This window comes from Diceros bicornis, chromosome 7, assembly GCF_020826845.1.
Source record: "Diceros bicornis minor isolate mBicDic1 chromosome 7, mDicBic1.mat.cur, whole genome shotgun sequence".
NCBI classification, from domain to species: domain Eukaryota; kingdom Metazoa; phylum Chordata; class Mammalia; order Perissodactyla; family Rhinocerotidae; genus Diceros; species Diceros bicornis.
In genome coordinates, this window is record NC_080746.1 from 71,008,549 (window position 1) to 71,032,784 (window position 24,236).

Sequence of the window (24,236 nt, forward strand, 5' to 3'; positions counted from 1 at the left end):
CATTGGGGAACCTTTCCCCATCAAAATTCATTTTTTTTAAAAAACCATAGAGAATCCACTTTTTTCTATTTGGAATTTTTTTCATCTTCCTCCCTTCCAACACCTTCAGGCTGGGACTCTAATGTGCCTATTAGAGTTAGCTCAGTCTCCCCTACCAGGACGTTCACAGCGACTCTTACACATACAGGGTTACAATGGGAAACTTAATCCACCCGGGCCACTGCCCCGTCGTGGGGTTTACCAGCCCAGCCAAAGAAGAGAGGCATCTTTTCTTGTCGCTGAGTCTATACCCACCCTCTTATAGAACAGTTGCTAGGAGCAAGTTAAAGAGGCGTAGTGTATGGAGTAAACTCAGATGAAAGAACAATGGATGGAGAATCGGTAACCTGCTAACTCGCTACAGTGATTGAAGTTAACTTGATTTGAAACACCCAGGCCGGGTGAGACCACATCAAGCCTGCAGCGTTCCTGCGCGAGGGTAGTACGGGAGTGAACTTTGATTTCATTTTAGGAAAAAAAATGCATAAATGCTTTTTAGTAGCCATTTCTTTCTTGAAGCTCTGCCCCTCCTTCAGTAGACCTCATTAGCTCTGTCATGTTCAGATTTAGTTTTGAGAAAATTAAAGCAGAGTAATATCAGGAATTTGTTGAATGGAAATACTTGTTAAAACCTTCATTGACCCAAATCTGACTTTTATAAATAGTATTAAATAAGCAAACGAAAAAAAATGCCATCCCCCTCTTGCCCTAAAATAATGTTTTTAAAAGCACGTTTAAAGTAGTTAAGTATAATATAAATATAAGCTACTCTGGATTGGATACGAAATGAATGAGTTATTGTAGGAGCTGCAGTGGTGATGTTGCGAGTGTAGTTATGAAATTAAAGTACATTTCTTAAAACCTGGTTCCCCCTCGACTCAAACTCAAACGTCTGCTTTTTTCTCCTGGGCTCCTCTTTCTTGCCTCTTCCCTCCCGCACTTGGCCTGCAGGCCCGCCTGGTGTAGGCCCGCTGTTATTTTTGTGGTAACCTGACCCTTGGGCCCCCAGGCCCCTGGGAGAGTGAACTGGCTGTGAGCTAACAAGGTGGCTCCCACTGCCCATCTCCTGGGTGGAGCAGCTGCCACAGCGGGGCTAGGGGTCAGCCCTGGGGTGCGCCAGACTGGGGAGGAGGAGTGTGTCCTCAGTTAAGACCTCTGGTTGTGGCTCATTAGGTAACAGGCCCTACCTTGAGGTGGGGGGCAAGCACAGTTGATGTCGAGCCTAGAGGCCGGGTAGTCAGGGTTTTCAGAGACTGGAGGAAGGTTTCAAAGCCAGTGAATTTTTTATTTTGCTCTGTGGGTCAGGTCTAGAGTTTCCCTGAGGCTGTCTTTGTGACTCCTTAGACAAGGATGAATTTCTTAATAGCCATAAAAATTGTATTAATATTTTATATGAAAATAAATTGAACAATTATTTATTAAGCCTGAGTGGGGGAGAGGGGCAGAAATGAATGGGACAGAGTCCCTGCCTCCTGAAAATTTACAGTATAGCAGGAAAGACAGATATATAAGCAGTCATTATTATATACGTTTAACATTTATTTGAGAACCTACAGTGTGTCAGGCACAGTTCTAAGATGTGTGTGTGCACACATACCAACTAATCTGTAAACACTCAGATAGGTAATGTACATAATGATGCCGATGATTGAGACACCTGTGCTTTACATGTATCATCTCATTTAATCTTTAAACAGGTAAATTAAGGGCCGACCCCGTGGCTTAGCGGTTAAGTGCGTGCGCTCCGCTGCTGGCGGCCCGGGTTCGGATCCCGGGTGTGCACCAACGCACCGCTTCTCCGGCCATGCTGAGGCTGCGTCCCACATACAGCAACTAGAAGGATGTGCAACTATGACATACAACTATCTACTGGGGCTTTGGGGGAAAAATAAATAAATAAAATTATAAAAAAAAAAAATAAACAGGTAAATTAATAATATTACTAATTCCCATTTTGCACAGGAAGAAAACAAACAAACCCGAGACACAGCTAATAAATGGAGAACTAAAATTCAAACTCTTTGGGATTCCAAAATCCTATGTACTCTTTATATATATGTAACTGCTTTGCCATATAGACTCTCCAGATTTTTATTTTTTTTAATTGAGGTCATAATAGTTTATAACATTGTGAAATTTCAGTTGTACATTACTATTTGTCCGTCACCATATAAGTGTGCCCCTTTACCCAGTGCGCCCACCCCCCAACCTCTTTCCCCTCTGGTAACCACTAAACTGTTCTCTCTGTCCGTGTGATAGTTTATCTTCCGCATATGAGTGAAATCATGTGGTGTTTGTCTTTCTCTGTCTGGCTTATCTCACTTAACATAATACCCTCAAGGTCCATCGTGTTGTTGTGAATGGGATGATTTTGTCTTTTTTTATGGCTGAGTAGAAGTCCATTGTAGAAAAATACCACATCATCTTTACCCACTCGTCAGTGGATGGGCACTTGGGTTGCTTCCACCTCTTGGCAATTGTGAATAATGCTGCAATGAACACAGGGGTGCATAAGTCTCTTTGAATTGTTGATTTCAAGTTCTTTGGATAAATACCCAGGAGTGGGGTAACTGGGTGATGTGGTATTTCTATTTTTAATTTTTTGAGAAATCTCCATACTGTTTTCCATAGTGGCTGCACCTGTTTGCATTCCCACCAGCAGTGTATGAGGGTTCCCTTTTCTCCACATCCTCTCCAACATTTGTTATTTTTTGTCTTGGTGATTATAGCCATTCTAACGGGTGTAAGGTGATATCTTAGTGTAGTTTTGATTTGCATTTCCCTGGTGATTAGTGATGTTGATCATCTTTTCATGTGCCTATTGGCCATCTGTATATCTTTGGAGAAATGTCTGTTCATATCCTCTGCCCATTTTTTGATCAGGTTTTTGTTTTTTTGTTGTTCAGTTGTGTGAGTTTTTCATATATTATGGAGATTAACCCCTTGTCAGATATATGATTTGCAAATATTTTCTCCCAGTTAGTGGGTCGTTTTTTCATTTTGTTCATGGTTTTCTTTGCCTTGCAGAAGCTCTTTAGTCTGATGAAGTCCCACTTGTTTATTTTTTCTTTTGTTTCCCTCGTCCGAGTAGATGTGGTATTCAAAAAGATCCTTCTAAGACCACTGTCAAAGAGTGTACTGCCTATATTTTCTTCTAGGAGTTTTATGATTTCACATCTTACCTTCAAGTCTTTGATCCATTTTGAGTTAATTTTTGTGTATGGTGAAAGATAATCGTCTACTTTCATTCTCTTGCATTTGGTTGTCCAGTTTTCCCAGCACTATTCATTGAAGAGACTTGCCTTTCTCCATTGTGTGTTCTTAGCTCCTTTGTCGAAGATTAGCTGTCATATATGTGTGGTTTTATTTCTGGGCTTTCAATTCTATTCCATTGATCTGTATGTCTTTGTACCAGTACCATGCTGTTTTGATTACTATAGCTTTGTAGTATATTTTCAAGTAAGAGATTGTGATGCCTCCAGCTTTGTTCTTTTTTCTCAGGATTGCTTTAGCTATTCAGGGTCTTTTCTTGCCCCATATGAATTTTAGGATTCTTGGTTCTATTTCTGTGAAGAATGTCATTGGGATACTGATTAGGATTGCATTGAATCTGTAGATTGCTTTAGGTAGTATGGCCATTTTAACTGTGTTTATTCTTCCAATCCATGTGCATGGGATGTCTTTCCATTTCTTTATGTCATTGTCAATTTCTTTCAATAATGTCTTATAGTTTTCATTGTATAGGTCTTTCACCTCCTTGTTTAAATTTATTCCTGGATATTTTATTCTTTTTGTTGCGATTGTAAATGGGATTGTCTTCTTGAGTTCTCTTTCTGTTAGTTCGTTATTAGAGTATAGAAATGCAACTGATTTTTGTAAGTTGATTTTTGTACCCTGCAACGTTACTGTAGTTGTTGATTATTTCTAATAGTTTTCCGATGGATTCTTTAGGGTATTCTATATGTAGAATCATGTTGTCTGCAGATAGTGAGAGTTTCACTTCTTCATTGCCTATTTGGATTCTTTTTATTTCTTTTACTTGCCTAATTGCTCTGGCCAAAACCTCCAGTACTGTGTTGAATAAGAGTGGTGAGAGTGGGCACCCTTGTCTTTTTCCTGTTCTCAGAGGGATGGCTTTCAGTTTTTCCCCATTGAGTATGATGTTGGCTGTGGGTTTGTCATATATGGCCTTTATTATGTTGAGGTACTTTCCTTCTATACTCATTTTATTGAGAGTTTTTATCATAAATGGATGTTGGATCTTGTCAGATGCTTTCTCTGCATCTATTGAGATGATCATATGGTTTTTATTCCTCATTTTGTTAATGTGGTGTATCACATTGATTGATTTCCGGATGTTGGGCCATGCCTGTGTCCCTGGTACAAATCCTGCTTGATCGTGGTGTAGGATCTTTTAAATGTATTGCTGTGTTCAGTTTGCCAGTATTGGGATCTGTGTTTTTAAGAAGCGTCATCCTGATGTACATCTGAGCTCGGGAACCTGGCAGAACCAGGTTGTTGGCAGTGGTGGTGGTGCGAGGATGTAGGGGACAGCTCAGGTCCAAGAGAGGTGGTGAGGTCCTGCCCGTGAGTCAGGAGCAAGGTTAGAGGGGGTGGAGAGGAGCAGACGGGATACAGTTGAGAGATGAGGGGCTGAGTGGACGTTCTGGGTGACAAGTTGCATCGGAAGGGATGGGAGAAGCCTGGGATGCCGGCCCTCCTTTGGGTGCTGCTTCAGCCAGGTTCTCCGAGTAGCAGAATCTCTCAGAGGGGCTGTGGTATTGGGTTCCCTTACCCAGGACCTGAGAAATCCTTTTTGAATTTTTATGGGCACTTTTAGAGACAGATCCTTAAGACAGAGAAGTGACTTTGAAGGTGTCAGCGCCCAGTATGCCAGGTCTGTGTGGCTTAGTCACAGCCTTAACGTGAGGGCGTGGGTTTATTTGCTTTGTCTTTGGGCCTTTTGGGCTCACGTTGCATCCTACGTAGGTGCTTGGACTGAGAGGGAGTCAACACCCTGAATGTCTGAGAGAGGGAGAGCCTGAGAATGGGAGGGCCTTAGGGGCACTTGTAGGTGTAATGGGAAATGGATTACATTTTAATTAGAGAGAGGAATTGAAGATTCAGCCTTCCTCATTCTTTCTACCAAGGTTAGCAGAATCTGTAGGAGGAAGAGATCCTGGAAGGAAATATATACCACTCCCCCTTTTTTTGCCCTAAAGAGACTCCTCCTGTGTGTGTGCTGGGGAGCTGAGAAATGTTGATGGAATCAAGTGGTGGCCTTTTGCCTTTTTCACTTGATACAACTGGAGTGGGGGGGCTGAGGGTGAGGAGGAAAGAGTCCGATGGGTGGAGACGCTCTCCTTCAGAGCACGTGGACCCTGCAGAAGTGAAGGCAGGAGAGCTGAGGCCTGATTTCAGAACTGGGCGCCTCAGCCTTTGTGTCTATATGTCTCTCTGCCTGGGGGATTGCCCCACTGCATGCCCTTGCTGTGCTGTGGACTGCTTAGAGCTGGTGCCGAGCACGCAGTAGGTGCTCAAGTAGTGTTTGTTAATTTGAATGAGTGGCTTATTGTCCAAAGGGGGAACAATAGTTACTCACTCTGCCTCAACAAGTTTTCAGCCAAAGTGCCAAGATTCTTTCTCCTGTTGAAGTTAGACTGGGTATGAACCAAGGACCAGGTTTAAGTTTGGAGGACAGGGATGGAGGTGAGGGTGAGGCTCTAATTGGCTCCTGAATTTGCATCCCTCTCAGTGTAAGACCTGTTTTGCAGCTGCTCCATCACTGTGTCATCATTAAATGGCAGATTGTATATCTCATTTGAAGGGTGGGGACTCGGTTCTTCAGTAACATTGGGCCAGTGGACATTTGTGAACAAGCAGTGTCATATATTTTTGGTTAGTTTGTACATTTGCTTGTGTCCCCATTTGCTGGCGTTTGCACACTGGCCCTTCACAGACACCTGTGTCTCCGTGTGAGCCTAATGGTCTAGTCCCTGGGCTGGGTTTGGGGATGGCAGGACTGTCAGCACACAGCCCTCTTTGGGGACCAGGGAGATAATGTGGAGTGCTGGGAGATGAAGTCTGATGAGCGTTGATTGGAAGAGCTGAGTGACCGGCTACTAGGTGGAGTGAACCCTGTGGCTCTGGGCTGTTTAAATAAGCCCACCAGTATAGACGGTCACTGTCTTTTGGTGCATTAAAACGCCTTTATAAATTGGGAGTGCTTAAGGGATGTGCAGCATTGTAGCACTTGAATTTATCTGGAGAACTGTTCTGGCCTTGGACCCATACTGAAAATGCATTTGATTAAAAAATTCTGACTCCAAATTTATACAATTATTTGTTCTTCATCACCAAATAGACAGACACACACACACACACACTCCTCCAGGAGTTGCTTGCACACTCCTTATGTTGCTGGTGTTTTCTTGTCGCCTTTGTATGAGACAGTCCAAACCTTTTGTCACGGCGTGTGAGGCCCCTTGTGACCGGCTGAGCTGACTTTCTCAGCCTCTGCTCCAGCCTTTCGGCTTTCTTGCTCTGCGTCTCTTCACCATGTCCCCTCCACGGATGCTTTTCTCTGAACAGGCCTCCCTGTGTGTTCTCATAATCGGCCTGGTCAGTCCTACTCAGGCTTCAAGACCAGCTGAAGCGTCCCCTCCCGTGAGGCCCTTGCTGACTCGAGAAACAGAATCAGCTCCTATTTCTGTGCTCCAATAGCACTTCGTTTATTCCTCCTTTGACATCTTAGTGTTCATTCACTTGTTCATTCATTTATTCACCCAAGGACTCATGATTTTAGGTGTCCATTCAGTTATCATTTTGGGGGAGCGTTTACTGTATGCCAGGCATTCTGTTAAATGCCAAGGAGAGAAAAATGACTGAAGGCGTGGACCTAAGTCTTAAAGATCTCACCGACCCACGAGGGTGATAGACACATAAACAAATCATTCCTATGCGGGAATGAGGTGAGTTCATTTGTCCTGGTGAGCAAAGGTGCTACCTGCAGGAATACGGAGGAGGAGGAAGCGGGAGAGCGCAGGGCAGGCTTCCCAGCTGAGGAGCTTGAAGTCTTGAAGGATAATTCACTCACTTGTCTGTCTCACTGCTGGAAGGGTGCTCCTTGAGGACAGGGAGGGTAGTATACTTATTGATCTCCATCTCTCTAGTGCCTGGCACATGGGTGGGGAGACATGGTGAAGGGAGTGATTAGAAAACAGAAATAATTTCCCCTTCATGTTTCTACCCTGTCTTGTTTTGGAATGAATTTAAGGCAGCTTGCAAGGCTGTAAAATAGCGTAAATTAAAAGTGGGGGAAAGGAAGGAAGAAAAAGAAGGAGATAGAGGTAAGGGCTTAAAGTACATTTGGGAATGAAACCAAACTTGCCAACCATATCACTTCTGTGCCTTCTCTGACGGGCCTGCCAGTGTGGCTCGCTGCCTTGGTGGCCATTGAGTAAAGCCAAGGCTTCGTCAGTTGACCACAAGGCAAAAACCATGGTGTTTTGTTATTGAACTTTCCTTTGGAATCTTTGTGAAGAGCAATCTTGTGATGTGATGAGGGACATCCTCAACCTCCTTGGGGTAAAGCCAGTGACTGATTCATAGGGTGTTTCTTAGTACACTGATAGCATCACATGCGAGCGTAATTCAATAACAGCAGTTGATTCAGAGCTCCTGCGATAAACTTCCTCTAAAGTAACTGTGGGATCAGAAAGGTATGGGAACAAACAGGTTAGTTCTACCTGTTGTGCTGTCTTCTCTCACTTTTATCCAGTGTTCTAATGCTACCTGCCACTGTCCTTGGTCTTAGAGGTCACACGAGCTCTATTTCTGCTCACGAGGAGTTTTATGATCATGTTTTGGGACTCAAAAAATACTCATGTGTGATTTGGGTAGTGTGTCGGGATCTGTATGCTCAGTCCATTAGGGATGGGTATTTAAAGGCAGATAGTCCAGACCCAACACCCACACAAAAAAGGGATATCCTGATTTTTGATGGCAGAGAGGATGAAAGGGAACAAAACATGTTGTGAATCGTGTTCTTGGTTACCCTAAGTTGACAGGAAAGAGGAGTGTTTTTCCTTCTAGGCATATTGGAGCCTAGATTTTGGATCCTCCAATGTGAGTGCCAGTGAGACCCGTGTGGATTCATGGGATCTTAGCATTTGAATGCCAGTGCTCCTCGCAGAAGAACCAGAGCAGGGCTTGGACTTCACAGTTCTGCACTTTAAAATGCCATCTGCGTTCCAGTTTTCCTTGTTGATTGGCTTACGACCCAGTCTGAAGTGAACGGTGGATTTACCTTGTGTCTGTCCCCCAGCATGCTGTCTAAATAGTCCAGGGTAGATGGAGGCATGGCCAGAATGAGAGAAGCACCCTAAGCCGTGGAAGCTGGAGAAGAAGGCCTGGGCCCATTTGTTCGTGTAGAGCAGGGAGGGCCTTTCCCGATGGAGCAGAATTAGAATTCTGAATCAGCCAAAGCAGCTGCATCTGGGCAGGTCAGCTGCTGGGACTTGGAGTCAGTTCAGAGCCAACATACCATGAAGTTGGCTGGCAACAGACTGTAAAACTGAGTGAGTCTCCATTGGCCTTTTGTAAGAAGGATGACACTGCAGGCATGACCTGTAGACTTGCCACCCGAGGAACCAGCAGCACTCTGATTGTATGAGGCCCACTGATAGGCATTTCCTCAGGCGTGGAGCTGAGATGGACTCTCTTGAAATGCTTGTCTTAGAGTTTGGCCAAATGCAGTGTATGTATTTATCTTGCGTGTTGATATCTTTTAAAATAAGAACTAGCTACTTTTTTTGTGTGTGTGTGAGGAAGATTAGCCCTGAGCTAACATCTGTTGCCAATCCTCCTCTTTTTGCTGAGAAAGATTGGCGCTGGGCTGACATCTGTGCCCATCTTCTTCTACTTTATATGTGGGACGCCTGCCAGAGCATGGCTTGATGAGCAGTGCGTAGGTCCGCGCCTGGGATCCGAACTTGCGAACCCCACGCCACCGAAGCAGAGCGCACAAGCTTAACCACTATGCCACCGGGCTGGCCCCAAGAACTCTACTTTTGATTTTTAATTTGTGCTCATTGTCATTTGAAATGCTAAGGCATCATGGTAATCTGATGGTGAATCTTACCAACTAAGAAAGTGATGTTACCCGTAATTCAGTGACTAAGGAGTATTATTTTCCTGGTATTTGTTTTCTTTGTGTTTAGTAAGCATTATGATTGGTGAGTCTACCTCAAGTGTATGTTCACTCTACAGACTTATTGGAATTGAAGAGTTAATTTTGGGGTTTTCTTTGACTGTTAAACCTGGGAAAGGGCCTACATGTTTTCCTTTTGAAATGCGTATTGATAGCTACTTACTGCTAACTCTTGCGGCATTTTTTATCTTAGAGCAGGAAAGAAGCTTGTTTCTGGTTTTGAAATGTGTTTCCTGAGGTTAAATTGTCCACCACCCGGGGATCCATGACTCAGGCTGCAGGTCATGTTATCTAGCTCGTGGTCCCCTTATGAGTGCACTGTCTTGCTATCAAGCCTTCACTTTGGAATGGTTGGATGGGATAGACTGCCTGAATCTGAGTCTATGGCCCTGTCCTTGTGAAGGAGTCGACTGATGAGGGAGAGCAGTGATTAGCTTGACTGCTGGTGATGATGGGAGAAAGGAAGAGGCAGGAATTTCTGTTTTCAATGGCTAACAGATTCATTAAGGGGATGGGGAAGGTGATTCCCCTGAAGGCTGGTAATACAGAGCTGCATAGCATGAAATCAATCAGAGCCTTTCTTGAGCTGTCACCTGGGCAAGTGCTTAGGGCTGATGGAGCAGAGAATTAATCAGGGAATCTCAGGAGGGTGATGCTAAGTCCTTTAATGGGGTGCTCAGCGTCGGGGGCTTGGTGAACAGATATTGGCTTGTTGATGGATCCTGTTGATATGGAAGTGATTTTCTAAAATGAGAAGGAGTAATTATCCACTCCTTCCTGCTGAAATTAGAGAGAACCTATTGGCTTTTCGAGCATGTGACAACCAAGTCTCACTGGCTGTACTGGCTGCATGGCAGAAGTGGCCTCAATTCTCAGTGTCAGCATTCCCTGAAAGTTCTGCTCTCTCTCTGACAATGACTTACTTTGTGCGGTTCCATCTCTCTGGGGGCTGTTTTTGAAATCCCGGCTCCCGATCCTCATCTGTATTTCTTAGGGCACTTGTTAGGAAGTTTGGCTAGTGTCTGAAATGGCAGGAAAATGTTAACTCGCTTCCCTTTACGTATGCAAAAGTGGTTAACCATCATTAGTGCCTGACATTCCTCCTAACTACCCAGGGAGATGAGTCAGTGTCATCACTATTCATTAGGAATTAATTAGATTGTGCTTGATGGTGTCAGTTGTGGACAGAGCTGAGAATTCAGCACCGCCTACGTTCTGTCCCTTGGAAATCCAGCCTCCAGCTCACTGTCCATTGAGGATATAATGTGAGTCTGATATTCCCATGGAATGTGCATTCTGTCTGGAGAAATGACTCCTAGATTCAAATTCTGTTAAGTATATGACTTCAGTCAAATTATTTAGGCCTCTGGACCTAAAAGGTGGGGATAATAGTCTACGGGGGTAGTGTAGTGATTAAATAAGATCCTGTAGGTGAAAGCTTCTGGCATTGTGCTTGAGACCTGGTTCATTGGGAGAAGGCTGAATCTGGATTCGAGGTACCAGTTCACTTTGGCAGTAAAGCACCTTTGTCCCTAGTCTTTTTGTTGGAGGGCAGGTTTTCTCTTAGAAAAATTTGGGCTTTTATTAAGATCACAGTGACCTTCGAGCCATCAAATGCCTAGTTGAGTCGTCTACTACAAATACCATTCCAACCCCGTGATTCTCTTTCTTTAAACCCTAAAATGGATCCCACCTGTGCTTCCGCATTCTCCTTCGCTCTTAGAAATCTTTTTTTCTCAGCTTTCCTCTCAGTGCCACTCCCTCTATGTTGCCTTTTACATTCACCTACTCACCCAAATTTTCTTTGTTACCATTTTTCGCTTCTTTGAATTTCTTGTATCTCAAAAATTACCATTCCACGCGAAATAATGTTTTGGTAGAAGTAGCTTACCTCCTAGAGGACTCAAACCATATTTATCCCTTTAACACAGAAGGGTTATTTGTTGTCAGTAATCATGATTAATAAGTAAGAAATTGGATCAGACAGCCAACTCTTGGTTATCCAAACTGTGCCTGGCTTAAGTCTGTCCCCTTATATCTTCCTAATTTGGTGATTTCCTCTGGGGCTCTTACTACTCATTAGAACCTTGGCCGGAGTCCGGGTGAGGAGTGGGAAGGGAGCTGACACTCTTCCCCTTCTCAGGGAAAGCTTGATGATAAGTTCAGTCACGTTGTTATCAGAGAATGTTGTTGGTTCATTCTCTCTTTCTTTGAATACTTATTATGCTAGATACTGCACTAGCGCTGGGGACACTGTGGTGAGTCTAACAGTCTCTACTCTCAATGACATTGGGGTGTGGCTGGGGGAGCAATAATAAACCAGCTTACTAAGTTCTATTATAGGTAGAGTCTCTGGGAACACAAGGTACTGAATGACTAAGTTGGCCTCCTTCAGAGTTAATGATGGAAACTGAGGCACATGGGGGGCTACAAGTGCCATGTGGTCCTGGATTACTCAGGTAGAGACAGAGTCCTAACTCCCAGTCTAGCTCTTTTCCTGTTGCCTCATAGAGTATTAGGACATTGGCTAAAACAAGCTGTATGGATTTTTTTTTTGTGACCCTCATGTTCAGTGGCATTTCATTAATCATGAGGATTAGTTAAAACTAACTCTTTTATTTAAGAGCTCTTAAATCACCCATAAGTGGGTGAGATGTCTACATTATGAGAGACCCACAGGAATTAAGATGAGGGGAGCAGCAGATTCCTGTGTCCTATGTCATACCCCTTGTGTATACATTCCTTGAATAGAATTGGTCAGAAGCACCTGCATTTGACTATGTCTCCCCCTACTTCCCTTAGGCTTTTATATTAAAATGTGTATTGGTTGAATATACATATGATGTCATTCCACTGTACTCATGTTACCCTTCTTGAAGTGTCAGTGAGTAATTGTGAAAGAATGATCCATTCAGGGAGTGTGGCTGTTGGGGCAGTAAGCAGGAATATTTGGGTCACTGGTAACGTTTCTTTTTAGAGTTCATTATAGTGTGGCTGGGGAGAGTTTCAGGAAAAAAGGAGCTTTTTAGAAAGTGTTAATCATACTCAACAATGAAAAGCTGAAAGCTTTTCCTGTAAGATCAGGAACAAGACAAGGATGCCCCACTCTTGCCACTTTTATTCAATGTAGTATTGGAAGGCCTAGCCAGAGCAATTAGGCAAGAAGAAGAAATAAAAGGCATCCAAATTGGAAAGAAAGAAGTAAAACTGTCACTATTTGCAGATGACATGATATTATATATAGAAAACCCTAAAGACTCCATCAAAAAACTGTTAGAACTAATAAACAAATTCAGTATGTTGCAAGATATGAAATCAATATACAGAAATCTGTTGTGTTTCTGTACACTAATAATGAACTATCAGAAAGAGAAGTTAAGAAAATAGTCTCATTTACAATTGCATTAAAAAGAATAAAATACCTAGGAATAAATTTAACCGAGGCGGTGAAAGACCTGTATGTTGAAAACTACAGGACATTAAAGAAAGAAATTGAAGAAGACACAAGTAAGTGCAAAGATATTCTGTGCTCATAGATTGGAAGAATTAATATGGTTAAGAAGTCCATACTACCGAAAGCAATCTACAGATTAAGTGAAATCCCTATCAAAATTCCAATGGCATTTTTCACAAAAATAAGTAAACAATCCTAAAATTTGTATGGAACCATAACAGATCCCTGATAGTCAAAGCAGTCTTGAGAAGGAAGAACAAAGCTGGAGGCATCATGCTCCCTGATTTCAAACTATATTACAAAGCTATAGTAATTAAAACAGTAGAGTATTGGTATAAAAAAAGACACACAGATCAATGGAACAGGTTAGGGAGCTCAGAAATAAACCCATGCATATATGGTCAATTAATTTACGACAAAAGAGCCAAGAATATACAATGGGGAAAGGACAGTCTCTTCAATAAATGGTGTTCGGAAAACTGGACAGCCACATACAAAAGAATGAAACTGGACCACTATCTTACAGCATATGCAAAAATTAACTCAAAATGGATTAAAGACTTGAATGTAAGTCCTAAATCTATAAAACTCCTAGAAGAAAACATAGGTAGTAAGCTCCTTGACATAAGTCTTGGTGATGATTTTTTGAATCTGACACCAAAAGCAAAAGCAACAAAAGCAAAAATGAATAAGTAGGACTACATCATACTGAAAAAAAGCTTCTGTACATCAAAGGAAACCATCAACAAAATGAAAAGACAGCCTACTGAATGGGAGAAAAATATTTGCAAATCATGTATCTGATAAGAGGCTAATATCCAAAATATATAAAGAACTCATACGACTCAATAGCAAAAAAACAAACAATCCAATTGAAAAATGAGCAGAAGATCCGAATAGATGTTTTTCCAAAGAAGACATGCAGATGGCCAACAGGATGCTCTCCATCATTAATGATCAGGGAAATGAAATCAAAACCACAATGAGATATTGTTGGAATGGCTATTATCAAAAAGACAAGGAATAACAAGTGTTGGCGAGGATGTGGAAAGAGGGAACCCTGGTGCGCTGTTCGTGGGAATGTAAATTGATGCAGCCGCTATGGAAAATAGTATGGAGGTTCCTCAAAAAATTAAAAAAGAACTACCATATAACCCAGCAATTCCAATTCTGGGTATTTATCCAAAGAAAATGAAAACACTAACTGGAAAAGATATATGTACCCCATGTTCATTGCAGCATTATTTACAATAGCCAAGATATGGAAACAACCTGTGCCCATTGATGGATGAATGGATAAAGAAACTGTGGTGTGTGTGTGTGTATATATATATATATATATATACACACACACAATGGAATATTATTCAGCCATTAAAAATTTAGAATGAACTATGCCATTAGCGACAGCATGGATGGACCTCAGGGCTATTATGCTAAGTGAAATAAGTCAAGCAGAGAAACACAAATACTGTGTGATCTCTCTTATATGTGGAATCTAAAATAAATAACCAAGCTCATAGACACAGAGAACAGATTGTTGGTTGCCAGAGGAGGTAGGTGGGAGAAATCGGTGAACTGTTTTGTTTTGTTTTGTTTTTAGTTTAAATAAATTGAATAAATAATAAAAGATATGGGGAAATGTCCAAGATATGATGTTAAGTGAAAAAAGCAAAGGTTGCAAAATGGTATCTACACCGTGAGCTCATTTTTGTAGCCTTATATATTTAGTATGATTTTAAGAAACAGAAAAAGATTTGAAAAGATATTTACCACTCTCTTATATAGAAGGAGTTATGAGAGGACTTTGTTTTTTATAAAGTCATATTTGTTATTTTTGCAATGAGTAAAAAATAAGTTTTTTGAAAAAGGGACTTGGGATAGCAGTTCATACTTTCATCTCATTTAATTATTTTTTTAGTGTTTCCTACAAAAAATATACAATTTTGTTTCAGAAAAAAGAAGGAAAGTGTTAGTGATGGAAACTAAGGCACACGAGGGCTACATGATACACGGTATATTTTCAACAAACAAGAGTTCCCTTCTCTCTTTCCTTTTAGGTGTTCATGTAGGTTTAGGATTATTCCCTGAACCAAACTTTCCAGAAGAATATGAAAATTATTGAACCTGTGAATGGAAGTTCAGATTTAGATGAGTGTTAGGAGTAAAGGCGTTTGTTACCAATTTAGGTTTTCCATTTAGTCATCTGAAGACCTTAAGGAAGAGGATCCTTTGTAAATTTATTTCCCAAAGGGAACCATTAGGGAAGCTCCTTCATTTCTTTACCATCTCATTATCAGTAGGTGTTTGGGTGTCACAAGGTGCGTACCATTGTCTAGAGATGAAGGACCTGAAAATAAATGAACATCTGTTTGTGATTTTACAGATGACGGAGTACCTTCACTCATTATCACACTAAATCTTTATGGCAACCCTCCACCCGTTCAAGATTTTTCTGTATTGAGATTGAATTTAATTTATACTCTCCAATTTACAAATAAAACCTGAGCTTCTGAGAGATTAACTAATTTAGTCTGGGCTGCATGGCTAGTGGGCGAGCCAGGTTTGGAACTCAGATCAGTTTGAGCCTTAATATCATCTTGTCCTCACCCCCCAATTCTGTGTTCTCCTTCATTTAGTGAATTGAGTGAAAGTTACCTCCCTTGCTCAAAGGATGAGAAGGTGAGCACATCAGCTCTGCAGGCACAGATATTCTTTACATAATTCAATTGATTAGATCTTATTGTTGGCAGTAAGCAGGTGCTTCTTGTGATATATTTGGAAGCCAGGTAGATTGGGTGGTAGTTAACCAATTTCGTACATTTTCAGGGTACTCCTAATGTGAGGCTGATACTCTGAGCCACTATATACAAGGACGGTTTCCAGGATGAGGTGGATTTTGAGCTGGGCTGGAAGGGACCTGAGGGATGGAATGCCAGAATGGTTATTTCAGTATCCAGTACGGGGAGCTTTTCTCAGCCAGCCCAGTCTTGTGATAGGAAACTCTGCCCATACAGGACCTCATCTTACAATTGGGTTGTAAAACCGAGGGCCTGTATATATCTGGTAGCTTCTGGTTTTGTGTCCTGGCCCTTGTCCACAGTAGGTAATTCCATCCTGCTGAGCTCCAGTTGACTAAATTGCTAGAGCCTGGACACAGCATTCTTCCCTTTGCAGTAAATGAATAAAAACATGTGAGCATTTAGAACAGTACCTGTGCTTACTAAGTAGATGAATCAATTAATGCTAGTTTATATTGCATTCTTCAAACAACCAAGGACTTGTGACTCTTAGCCTTAGAGGTAGCTTGAAGGGGTTGTTGCAAGACTCTGCTGCCTGTCTTATAAGGCAGTCCACCCCTTGTTGAACAGTTCAACTAGCAGGAACTTTTTCCTTTTGTTGAGCCAGAATCTTCTTTGAAACTTCTGAAGAATGGGTCTATACCCTCCCCATGTGACAGACAGCTCTTCAGAAGTTGTTCAATGCCTAAAGACAGTAAGCTTGGCAATTATGATTCAGAAAGATCTTACCAGCTTTGAGCCATAGGCTAAGGCTAAAAATAATGGAATTTAATAGGAATAAATATAAGTTCCTGCTTTTAGCTCCTAAACCCATTGCACAAGAGAGGGAATTCAGGAACAGCACTTGGAGTCTGGGAGCTTAGAGGTTTTATGGATCATAGGTTCACCTCTGAGTATCATTTATTGAGGGTTGTGGACAAACTGGGATGCGTTCATGAGGTCCGGGCAGAGGGATGGTGCGAGTTATGTCTAGTCTGGAACACAGGAGCCTTGGCGATCTCATCTGCTCCTGTCATACCTAAATGAGTGTTTTGAGGATGGATAGACCCTCAAGGGTTGGGTGGGTAGAAGTTAACCAGAACCTGGGTTTTAGCCTAATAGATGGAAAAATTTCAACATGTCAGTACAAAGTAGTATTGAGGAGGTAGTGGGTTCCTTGTCATTGGTGATGTTCAAGCGTAGGCTGTATGATCAGTTGATGAGAAGTGTTAGAGGAAATTTCAAGCATTGAATTAGAGGGTGTTGGTGTATTTGGTCTGAAGACTCTGAGGCTCTCAGTTATATGGTAATGTTCTTTTTAGACAAATAAATGTCCCCCATTCCCTTCAGCTGGCCCTCACTGCCTGGATTCCGTCCCTCTGCCCCAGTAGTTGCTTGCTGGGCACATGTACTGTTTATCTTAAAATGTGACTCCCTGGAGTGAATTCATACTGCCGTGAGCTGCCCAGAGCTCAGGGACTGGCCTGCGTTTTTGGAAGTGTCTGTTGTTCTGTTTTTGTTTATTTTGTTTTGGGTAAGGTGGAGAGGAGGAGAAGATGGACTAGCCTGTGTTCACAGTGTTCCCTTGTATTCTCATAATTTCTCCAATAAACCACTTTGGAGCTAGAACAGACTCTAGAGTAGAGTACAGTTCGGCTTGAATTTTATGAGACTCCTAGATCCCAACAAAAAAATGTAATAGTTTGAGAATTCAAAAGGCCCACACGGCAGGCATCGTAGAGTTCATCTGGGGGTCAATCACAAAACCCTTTCTTGTGGCATAATTGATACCTCAACATTTGGTGGTTTTTAAAGTCCTGTGTTACTGTACATGTGTTGGTAAGAAGTAGTAAATATTTTGCTGACAAGTTCTTTGAATGATGGATTAGTGTCAGCATTTAAAAGCAGACAACCCGAGGGTTTCCTTTATCCAGGTGCTGCCAAATCTAAAAAGCTGTCAGGATATGAAGCCAAAAGCACCCACTGCTTACACTATTAGTTGTGTAACGTTCATGTGCCTCAGAGGTTCTGCACCTGGGCTCTGTTGATACACACAGGTGGGGGAGGGCTGGGGAAAGGGATACAGTTGGGAGACAGAAGGAAAGAAGACAGGTTGCTTGCTCTCAGGTGACTGCCCTGGAACACGGAGCCGTCCCTGGTGCCTGGTGGGGCTGCCAGCATCTGCTTCCCTCCTGGCTGCCTCTGCTGTAATGTTGCATGGACTTGAGGCAGCGGAAGGGGATGGCACGGTGGTCACACTAAACTCTCCCTCCTCAGGTCCTATGCCTCCCCTCCTTGATCGATCCCCAGGAGCAATTCTTCTCCCCTTTTTGGGAAGCCCTTGAATTAATGATCTGATGCCTTTTCAACAAAGGAATATTGATATGTTAGTGTGCAGACAGCGGGGGGTACTGGATTAGATCATTTTCCCATTGCTGTTTGTGCCAAGTTGACATTTGTTTGGAAAGCTTATCCCTTTATGACCAGAGGTTACATGCATAATTTAAGGGGAATAAATCTTTGAGAAAGATTTCTTTTGGTTCTGTAATCTTCAGTGCAACAGAAAAATAAATGAAAGTCTCCCCTACAGTTTTTATGTGATCAGGAATTCTGAGCAGGTTACCAGATGAAGTGCTCCATGTAGGTGTAAAACTTTTCTGCAGATGTGCTGGCCACTTGTAGTTGTTGCAGGGAAGGCAGGAATGGGGCCAACTTGGTCCCTGCTTCAAGGTTATAGTCTAGAAGCTGAGTGTGGCAGTGTGACCTGACTGTACAGGGTAGGAGCCCCACAGAGAAATGCCATAGAATAGCAGTTCCAGGGCAGCCGGTATTGCTGTTTTAGTAGAATGAATATTTGCGGTGACAAAATAATCTCCCTCCTTTCTTCCTCCATCCTGCCACCATGTTGCATCTTGGCGATCTCAGTGACAAATGCTGGGATGGTTTGACATTTTAGAGTTACCGTGCCAATTGCCACAGTGAGGCAGACATCTTTTGTTTTACTTTATTTTCTTTTAAACAACTTGTTCTGCTATGGAGATTTGATTATCGTTGAGCAAAGTGCTCCTGGTAGATAGTAGGCACTTAGTAAGTGGTTTTGCATGATTCACTGCGAACTTGCAACTCAGAGTGGGTACTGTTCTCCGATGAAAACTTCCTCTCTCTATGAAGACTGTCCAGCTTCTGCCTGCCATTGCATTTCTGTGTTGAGTGCCTAACATGATACATAAAGGAAAAAAGCCACTTGGATTTCAGAATTCCATATTCTCTGTGCTAGGAGTTATTCTCCAAGCAAAGCTGCCAGCTGAAGAATGTGCAGTAAAACTAGCACGAGCAGTATGTTGGTTTTTACCTCGTCCTTATCATACTATCTTTTGATTTCCCTCCTAGGTTTATTTTCTTGAAAAGGCTCCAGGCTTCGGCTTGGAAAATCCAACCGCCAAAATTGAGCCTAGCAGCTGGAGCGGCAGTGAGAGCCCTGCCGAAAACATGGAAAGGATGAGTGACTCTGCAGATAAGCCGATTGACAACGATGCCGAAGGGGTCTGGAGCCCCGACATTGAGCAGAGCTTTCAGGAAGCCTTGGCTATCTATCCACCGTGTGGGAGGAGGAAAATCATCTTATCAGACGAAGGCAAGATGTATGGTAAGTGGTCTGGAATGCTGCTTTGAAATGGCTGCAACCTGCTTTTGTAGTAAGGGATCATTGCAGGTAGCCTTCTACCGAGCTCCATCATTGTATTGGGTTGAATGATCTTTGTGGAATTTGAGTTGGCCATCCAAGGGACTAAAGCTTGACTAAAGAGGAGAGTCAGTAAAGGGCCATTGGGAAATTATTCCCTGGGGGTTTTTCCTTCTCCGTGGTCAGTAGCATTATATCAAAAGCTCTCAAGGTCCAGGTAGGAACATAGATAGTTCCAGTGTCATATGCAGACACCAGATGTGCGGACTAGTTTTTCAAAATGCATTCCCAATCGAAAAGAAGTGCTGCCACTTAGCTCTAGAGAACTGACGGGGGCCTGGGCTGCTAAATCTCTTGATTTTTTTTTTTTTTCTAGGAAGAGCTAGCAATCTAGCTGTTTATATATGAAATCCACTCATTTTAAAAAGCCAGCCATTTTTTTTTTTTTTTTAACACAACCCTGCACAGGGCAGATAAAACATGTGTGTGGGCTCGATCAGACCCTTGAAGCACCAGTTTGTTGCTTTGTTGCCAGTTTGTAGTTGAATGGCCAGACAAGGTGTTAGCCTCCCCAGGCTGCTCTCACCAGTCTCCCCTTCTACAAAGGGATGCCTCACAGGGTGTTCTAAAGAAACTCCGTGAGTGCCGAAGAGGGCTTGACCAAATGGCTTGGGATGCCAAAGGCAGCAGCATGCACTCAGGTAGTCTGGGCCCTGCGTGCTGAGTTTGGGCATCTTTCTGTAAATGCTTCCAGCTGCAGACCTGTCCTTTTTGGCTGCTTACCTTTTGGGAAGCAGATGGCAGGTGGTTGCTTTTACATTCTGCCTGTCTAGTTGGGCACGTTGAGTTGACAGAGTTTCTAGCGTAGCTGAGTCTAAAGAGTTGCAAACAAATAACCTAAACTCAAAGGGAACTGGCCCAGCAGCCTACCTGAGGTTGTTAACTTATCATGGGAGTGATTTATTTCTAAATAATTGGAAAGCTTTTCCATAATAGGGTGTTGTACCTTTAATACTGTGCCTCCTCTCTCAGGAGCCGTAGGAGGCTGCAGCTCAAACCAGCACACACTGCTAGGAGAAAGCAGATGGTAGTGCAGCTGCCACCAGCTGTGCCCCCCTCCCTGCCCTCCCCCCTCCAACTTGGATGATGTAATGGAAACAAGGAAAATTTTGCTTTCTGCGGCATTGGAGTCTCTCCGCCTGTCAGTGTCACACACGGTGGGGGAGAGAGAACCCAAACCTTTCAGTGTTTGTTTTATGCTCTCATGTAGTCCTTTGTAGCCAAAGAAGCTTCTTCGTGGCTGGTGAAATGGACTCAGGATGAAACATCTCAGCTGCTGTGGTAGAAAGTTTCAGGGCCTTCCATTTTCTGTGTGCTTGTATCTTTCCTGGGCCGCCCTGCCTCAGCCTGTCTATTTGCTTTCAGGGTCTTGTCTTCATACCTAAAAATGCAGCCTCCCCATTTTAAAGGTAGAGAAAAGCACTTCAATCTTTGAGCCTTCTTTGAAGCCGATTTTATTAGGAGTAGTGAAGGTGGCTTCGGGCCACTCTGCCCTGTACGACTCCCATTTATTTACCCAGAAATGGTTTTAATCTAAATATTGGCGTAGTATTGGGCCTCCTGGTCAAGAATCACTGCTGCCCTTCATTTCTCACGGGGGAGAGTGGGAAAGGCACTGGCCCTTTAGGAGCGAGGTTTCAAGGCTGAGAACATCATTCAAAGCAAAAGTTAATTTTTGCAACTCCAGTTTTGTTTTCTTCGCTGTTGATTTTACTTTTTAGGTAGCAGCCGTGGTAGATGTAACCAATTTGCCTGTAACTCCATGATCAAAATAATTTTTTGTGAAAATAATTGTGTAAGAGCTCTGGTTGGTTAGCGGGTGGCAGAGGCGGGGGGCTAGGAAAAAGAACTGTGTGAGAAGCGTTGGATTTGGGTCATCCACCAGCAGTGAGCTTGAACAGTCTTACCCTTGGTCTGCATCTCAGTTTTCTCCCCTGTCAAAAAAGAGGGTAAAGTGGATGATGTCTGTGGGTCCTTGAGACTTGTACATTTCACCATGCTGTGATTTTGTGACTTGTACCTCAGTGAGCAGTCCATTGACACACGTGGTGGTAGTTGTGGGAGCATGTTAATACCCAGGGTACTCAGATTCTGAGTGCCTCCTGAGTGAGAGCACGTGCTCTTGATGCATGGGTTCTTTTTTCCTTAAATCAGCATTATATTTACTGACTGTTGGTGACCAGCCTGGTGTAAAATGTGGCAATCTTTTTGAGCAAGCAGCGTTAGGAATTAGTGTGGGAGATGCATTTGCTGCGGTGGCCTCGAAGCCCCCCACACCTCAGGCAACTGCCTTGGAGAGGAAACATCCCCCTCAACTCCCTCTCTTTGGCAAACAAGCTTTGTTTCTGCTGCTGCTTTGGGAGGGAACATGGTGGTTAGCTGGCCTGTGGGAGATGGAGACTGGACCCCTTACGAGGAGCTGCCCCAGGTGCCTGGGAGCTGCCTGTGACCTGCTTGTGACCTTGAGGGCGAGAGAAGGTTGATTTGGAAGCCTCTGCAGTGAGGCCCCAGCCACTCGGGGATTGAGCCATGTGAGCAGTGTGGAGCCAGAGCTACTGTTCCTTGGCTTCTGGCCTGTTCCCCATCTCACCATACGTGAATCAGGACACAAACCAGACCAGAGCTGAGGTTTCTTAAGGTCCTAAGAGCATACTTTTTCTCTTAAGCGTTTTGAAAATGAAAACATTGAAAGCATTTTGGATTCCATGGAGTAAAATCAAAATAATTTAATGCCTTTTAGTGAAATACCAAGTGTTTTTGACTTGAGGGGGTTATTCGGCTATTTCTGAGCTTTTGTAGAGTGCATTGTGATGTCACTAATCCTGAGCCGTTGGAGAAGTGAGGTCAAGTGCAGCGCTGATTTATTTTGGTAATGAAATTTCCTCTGTGGTTGGCAGTAGGGCAAATGCAATCTTATAGAGGGGAAAAATGGAAAGCTCTCTTTATGATGAGGTTTGGGCCATTAGAAGAGATGGCTTAGTTCTCTCTCTGCTCCCTGGTCTGGGGGGAAGCTGAGACTCTGTGTGGTTGGTCCCTATGTGGTCAGATTACTTCTGCCTTGGACACCCTGTGTGTAGGTAGTTGTTCTCAGGGATGCTGAAAAGGAGGATGAGACCTTCCAGTTTGTTCCTCAGAGCTTGCAAGCACACTCTCTTTCTTTCTCTGTGTTTTCCTTTCCTTTCCTTTCTTTTCCTTATTTTTACATAGCTGTGTGTCTCTCTTTCTGGTGGGTAGTTGTGGAGGTGATAGCAGGAGGGGAAGATGGGAGAGAAGCTCTTGATCAGCAGACTTGTCTGGAATTGAATGTCAGAGGAGCAGGCCATAGTTGAAAGCAAGACTGAACAAAACAGTGAACCATGGGATTTCCTGGGTGTGTTTCTGTTGCAGCTGAAAACCCGGGTCTGGCAATGTGGTCACACACCTCCCATAATCAGACCAGGGTACGGACAGGAGCTAACAGTCATTGACTGCTTGCTTTAGAGACGGAAAAGTGTAGCACTTAAAATTTTGGACTTTGGAATTGTTGTGAATCCTGGCCTTGCCACTTCTAGATATCAGACTTTGGGTAAGTTGCTTTTTCTTCTCTGTGCCTCAATTTTCTCAACTGCAAAGGGATTGAAATAGATGCTACTTCACAGGATTGTTATGAGAATTAAACAAACTAATTGTGATCTGGGATCCCTCCTACCATGTTTAAACAGTGTCTAGTACACAGTGAGAGCCACAAAAGTGTCTATGAACTGAAAACAAAAAGTGCCTTCTGCCATGAGCTGGGTTCAAGGCTTTACATATCACCTCCATCTAATGCTCACAGCAATGTTTTGAGGTGGGGGTGATGATCCCCACTTTGTAGAGGAAGCTGAGGCCAAGAGGAGTAAAGTGGCTTGTGTATGACCAGTATAAATGGTATAGCTGGAGTTTCACATTCAGGCCTGTCTGACTCCCAGACCTGGGCTCTTCCCACTCGGCTTTCATTCCTTCCTTGGTGGAGGTCCTTATACGTTAATTCAACAAATCAGTATTGAGTAGCGCTTGTATTCCAGCCCTGGGCTAGGGGTTGTCAGGGATACAGCAGTGAACTAGACAGACACAGGCCTGCCCTCATGGAGCCTCATGGAGTTCATTTACAGGAAAAACTAACCTGAGGTCAGGGCTGTGTGCCAGAGCTTTTTGGGAAGTCTGAGGGCCCTTTGAAGATGTCACCTTCCACTTAGCCTTTTGAAGCCTGTTCTTGGCCACCGATGTCCAGGGCACCTGGCCCAATGCTGGCAGGAAGAAAGCTTCTCAAATAGCGCAGCAGGGAGGATCCTAGATCACAAGGCTGGCCCTGATGGTGGCCAGGAAGATGTCTGGAAGATTCTGGTGCCCTAGGGTCCTATGGGCAGCGTAAGCAGAGCATTTGCTGGGCCAGACTTTCTCCTTTGTGAGCAGATGTCTTTAGGGTCTTTGCTTAGGACAGCTCCAGGGACAGCCCCTCTCTTGCTGGGATACCAGGCCTACTGGTTAGCCCTGGAGAGCTGAGTTGAGAGGCCTGGAGAAGGCGAGGAGGAAGTCCTCCTGGGCCAGTCCTCCCCACTTGCTGACCTGAGCCCTGCCAGCCAGGGAGCACAGGAGCTGGAATTGTCCCTTTACATACGTCACAGAAGCACAAGACAGAAGAGGGAAGAGGGTCGTTTTAGTGAGGTGGTGGCAGCACAGACCAGGGGCCCTCAGCATGAGTGCACACAGGCAGGTGTGAGGGAGCACTAGTTAGTAATCAGTTAGACAGAGACTGAAGTCTGTGGTCCCCAGGCTCCTCCTGATCCAGAGAACTGGTGGAGAAAGTGCAGGGTCATCTCATTGTAAGGTAGTGGACTTTCACAACGTATCTTTGAGGACCAGGAAGGAGGCCTATGTCTGTGGAGACCCCAGAGGCCCTGATGTGGAAATGGCTATAGAATCCTAGCCCCTTGGATCTCCAGACCTTGGGAAAGTGACCCTCGAGGGCCTGAGCTGAACTTATTCTTCCCA

At 43.6% G+C, this 24,236-nt stretch overlaps 1 protein-coding gene across 6 annotated transcripts in view; it reads left to right on the forward strand.

Moving 5' to 3' along the window:
* Positions 1 to 24,236, forward strand: part of TEAD1 (TEA domain transcription factor 1) — a 255,351-nt gene that overhangs the window by 64,631 nt on the left and 166,484 nt on the right. For all 6 annotated transcript variants that reach the window (XM_058546003.1, XM_058546006.1, XM_058546001.1 and 3 more), the window contains one exon: positions 18,875 to 19,130. In XM_058546003.1, coding sequence (XP_058401986.1) covers positions 18,974 to 19,130 — 157 coding nt within the window. In that variant the 5' untranslated portion in view covers positions 18,875 to 18,973. The remainder of the gene's footprint in view (positions 1 to 18,874; positions 19,131 to 24,236) is intronic.